This window comes from Atta cephalotes (assembly GCF_000143395.1).
Source record: "Atta cephalotes unplaced genomic scaffold scaffold00014, whole genome shotgun sequence".
In the NCBI taxonomy this organism is placed as follows: Eukaryota; Metazoa; Arthropoda; class Insecta; order Hymenoptera; family Formicidae; genus Atta; species Atta cephalotes.
Genome location: NW_012130078.1, coordinates 3226442 through 3230679, shown reverse-complemented (window position 1 = coordinate 3230679; position 4238 = coordinate 3226442). Strand labels below are relative to the sequence as shown.

The window sequence follows — 4238 nt, the reverse complement described above, 5'->3', positions numbered from 1 at the left end:
TTAACAGCAAGCTATTTCATCAATGCTACGACAGATGACTGAGCTGGATTTTTAGCGAAAAAAGTATTTAATTCTTTGTATTCATTTTTTGCCGTGACATAATTTGTTATTAATCGTGATGTAATTTATCCTTAAAATTATTTTCGATACCTTCGATACCTTTGGAATCAAGATTGACACATTCACATATTCAAATATAATATGCTCATAGATCTCGCATATTATATTATATTAGAAATATTTAGGGTGTCACATGTAAATTTAAATACAAGTTGTCTAATAATGCAAATGTAAAAAAATTGAAAAATTTTATCTGTTTAGATTTCAGCGCTATCTATCTTTGATCCTAGAAACTTACATCAGTTCCATATATATATAAGCTTGACGAGTTGCATAAATCAGTCTTGTTCTTGGCCTTTGTCATACATCTAATAAGATCGTTATATAATATTGTAATTCTAGAAAGTATTATTTCACAAAAGGAACACTTTAATTTAAAACATGTTTGCTGTTATTTTTATTCTTGCACTTATAACAGTACATGTTGGGGCGGAAATACGTAAGTAAATGACAGATATTTATTAGTCTTTATTACTGTATATGCAAGATCTTATATCATTGAAAAGAGAGTTATTATAATTTTTTTCTCAGTCCACAACTTAAAAATTCAAACGAATAAAATATTTTCAAATTAAGTACTTTATCTTAATGTTTAAATAAAAGATTTTTAATAATTTTAATTTAAGATGTAAAAATACATTACGACAATAATTATTATATAGTACAATATATTAGCAATGTAAATTGCGTATCTAGTACATGCATTGCTTGAGAGATATGCGTTAGATAGTAATAATGCGAAGGACATGTGTGCAAAAAAGAATTTCAGATGAAAAGAAGCCATTTTCGTCAGAGTCCTTGGATAATTAATCAAAGCACAATGGTATTAATTTCTACAGGAATTGCTTGTCGAACATTTATATACGAATTTTATGGAATGACAACATAAGAACATTTTTATAATATTTCCGCGATATATAATAACTTATGTATCTTGTAGACTTGGACTTTGGGCTTGGACTATTAAGTGCAGTCGCTTGTAACAGATTTAGTGTCGACAAATTAAAAGAAACATAATACGGAATATTTTTTGATATCTAAACTATATAATAGAAATGTTAAATGAAAATTCTACGATGATATTTATAAATCTTTTACCTACTTATTTTATTAATTATCATCCTGCATTTTTTCCTTCCTTTTTCCCTTTTTTCTTTTTCCTCGTTCTTTTTTAAATTGTTAAAAAAGGCTTTGTACACTAAATTTTTAAAGATTATATTAATTTTATTTTATAACTGTTTCATAATGAAGGTATTAAAATAATATTGTGCTGCAGATTGTACATTATTTTGAAACATATTTTTTTTACACATGATGCAAAATAATAAAAACAGGTGTAACATTGCGCATAATGGTAATAAATATTATTAATAACTTTATAGTAATAGTAACACTGAAAACAGCCAATCAAATTTGAGCCTATGTACTCATTGTGCATCTGTGAATGTTATACTTGTTTCGTTACATTATGATTTTTTTATATTTATGTGACTAGTAATTAGTTAAAAAGTGTTTAATTAAGGAAAATTATGTAAACTCTTTATAGCCTCCTACATTCAAGTGTGCAGCCGTAGAGACCCGAATCTTGATCAGTGTATCGTAAATAACATCGATAATTTGAAAGGAAGGCTCTGCGATGGAATTCCAGAATTGGGCATTCCGTCAGGAAATCCGTATACTTTTGATGAATTACTCATTATAGACGGGCCTAACGCCAAAATTTACATTAGAGATGCAAAAGTAATGGGAATGTGTGATTTTATCATAAAATCCTTTTACGCAGATATCGATAGACTCCACTTCGAAGCTGAAATAGTATTCAAACAAATCGAAATAAATACCACTTATGATTTTAACGTACGTTTATTGGTGCCTATTGCCTACAAGGGACTAATTTACTTAATCTTAGGTGTGCAAAGAGTATCATCAGTCAATGTATTAAAAATAAAACAAAAAGGAACTTTAATATTTATTTAATTTAATTTTTTAATACTTAAGTTAACTTTTTAATATTTAATTTAATATTTAAATTTTTATATCTTCATCGCAAATATTATATTATAATTTGCAGATAACGTAGGAGCAAAAGCAGATATAGATATAAATCTGACAACTAGAGACAACAAAAAATATATATATTTATCAAAACTGAAGATCAATATTGATTTCAAAAATTATAACATTAAATATGACGTGGACAATTCGGATTTAGCACAATTCTATGAAATTATTAAGAATTTTGTAGGCAACAATCGACAAGAGATTATTAAAATTCTTAAACCAGTTATAGAAGCGGAGATCTCCAGACGGATTATCTTGATTTCTAATAATATAGTTAAACAATTTACTTACGAAGAGCTCTTTCCCGATAAGAACATAAACCATAAACCATAAAAAAATATTAAAATTGTCACGTTACTATATTTGTGATCAGGAACGGAATCTTTTGATTTTTCTGGATGTGGAGTACCTTAATCAAACGGGAGAGATTTAAAAATAAACATTTTATCTCTTTTGTTGTACGAAATATATTTCTATACATATATATCGTACTCTAGTAGTACAATTCATTGGTGCATATTGGCTCACTACATCTCCAATGTATGGCAATATTTAACTAATGTTTCGCCAATGAATTGTGCTACTCGAGTTGTCAAGTACTGATTTTTTATCAAATTACTCAAAATTTTTTAAAAAAATTAACATATAATAGAATTCTGGATGTGGAATTCAACACATTGTAGAGAATATGGAAAACTCTAGATTCTCCATAAGAAAATCTCAATTTATGTTTATGATTTATGTAAAATTTTAAAGAATAATTACTTATTACTTTTAATAGCGTAAGGAATGTATATAAATATATATATATATTAGAATATGATTTACAATATTTTAGTCTCTTTATAATAGTAATAATTACATTATATGACATATATAAAAAAATTATTTATAGTCCTATCAAAGGAATAAAAAATTTTAAATAAATTTATTCGAAATGATCGTATCATTATATAATATTAAAAATAATATTGTTATTTTTAGCAATATAGGTATTATTTATAATTACAAAGAATTTATTTTCTACAATTTGTTATTATATAATATTATTATAATATTGTTGTTGTACTGATGAATGTTGTACTAATGAAAGAGTGTTTGTTAAATTAAAATGTACTATTCGAGTCTTTAAATAAATTATATTTACAAATTAAAAGTATCAACAATAATAAGATTGAAATTAAGATCGTTTTATGTGAGTATATTATCTAAATATAAAATGCCACTTGAATAATTAAAGTTATATGTTGAAATAATACATATACGCGCGTATTTATTTAAAATATGAATTTATTTTAGAAATATAATTGTACGCCGTTAGTTAGTTTAGTCAGACTTTAATGCTTCAGATTAAATTGAAAATCCGAATAATAAAGATGGATCACACGATACTCGATTTCTTGAATAACATCTACACAGTCATGCCTGCTCTGATGTATGTTAAAATTCATTCATGCATTGAGCGCTGCATATACAATATATGATTTTTATGTTCATTATATGTTACTTCATAGCTTATTTCCTTACATGCACCAACCAAAAGAAATAATTGCTAAACGAGGCGCAATTATATTTCTAAAATTTAGGTAAAAATAAGTTTTTAAGTTTTTATAGAACGACATAAGACTAAATATTATCTCTTCTTATTCGTGAAAAAAGATGCAATGTAGAAAATATTTCATGCATGAATATGTATAAACGTACATAAATATTCATAAACATATATAATTATATATGAAATATGTCCATATAATGTTCATCCCTTTTTCTAATGTAAAATTACTTTTCTGTGTAATGGAAATAATAATAATAATGTGAAAACATAAAAAATAATTTAAAAAATATTTTTCTCATTGTTTGTTTTAGAAGAAAACATGTTTGGAAAAATATAAAAAAAATTGTTCACAATTATGCATAATTTTATATATAATTATATGTAAATAATTTTTTACATTTCTTCAAACTTGATTTTTTTTTACACAAATATAATAAGTGTTAAAATTGCTCTTTTAATTATTTTTAATGTTTTCACATTACTATTATTATTTCTATTATTA

General features: G+C 24.9%; 1 protein-coding gene across 1 annotated transcript; it reads left to right on the top strand.

Moving 5' to 3' along the window:
- Positions 1–501: 501 nt before the first annotated feature.
- On the top strand, positions 502–2514 carry LOC105617880. Its single transcript, XM_012199424.1, has 3 exons — positions 502–559; positions 1667–2029; positions 2192–2514. The coding sequence occupies exons 1-3, from the start codon at positions 502–504 to the stop codon at positions 2512–2514; spliced, it is 744 nt and encodes a 247-aa protein (XP_012054814.1).
- Positions 2515–4238: the final 1724 nt, after the last annotated feature.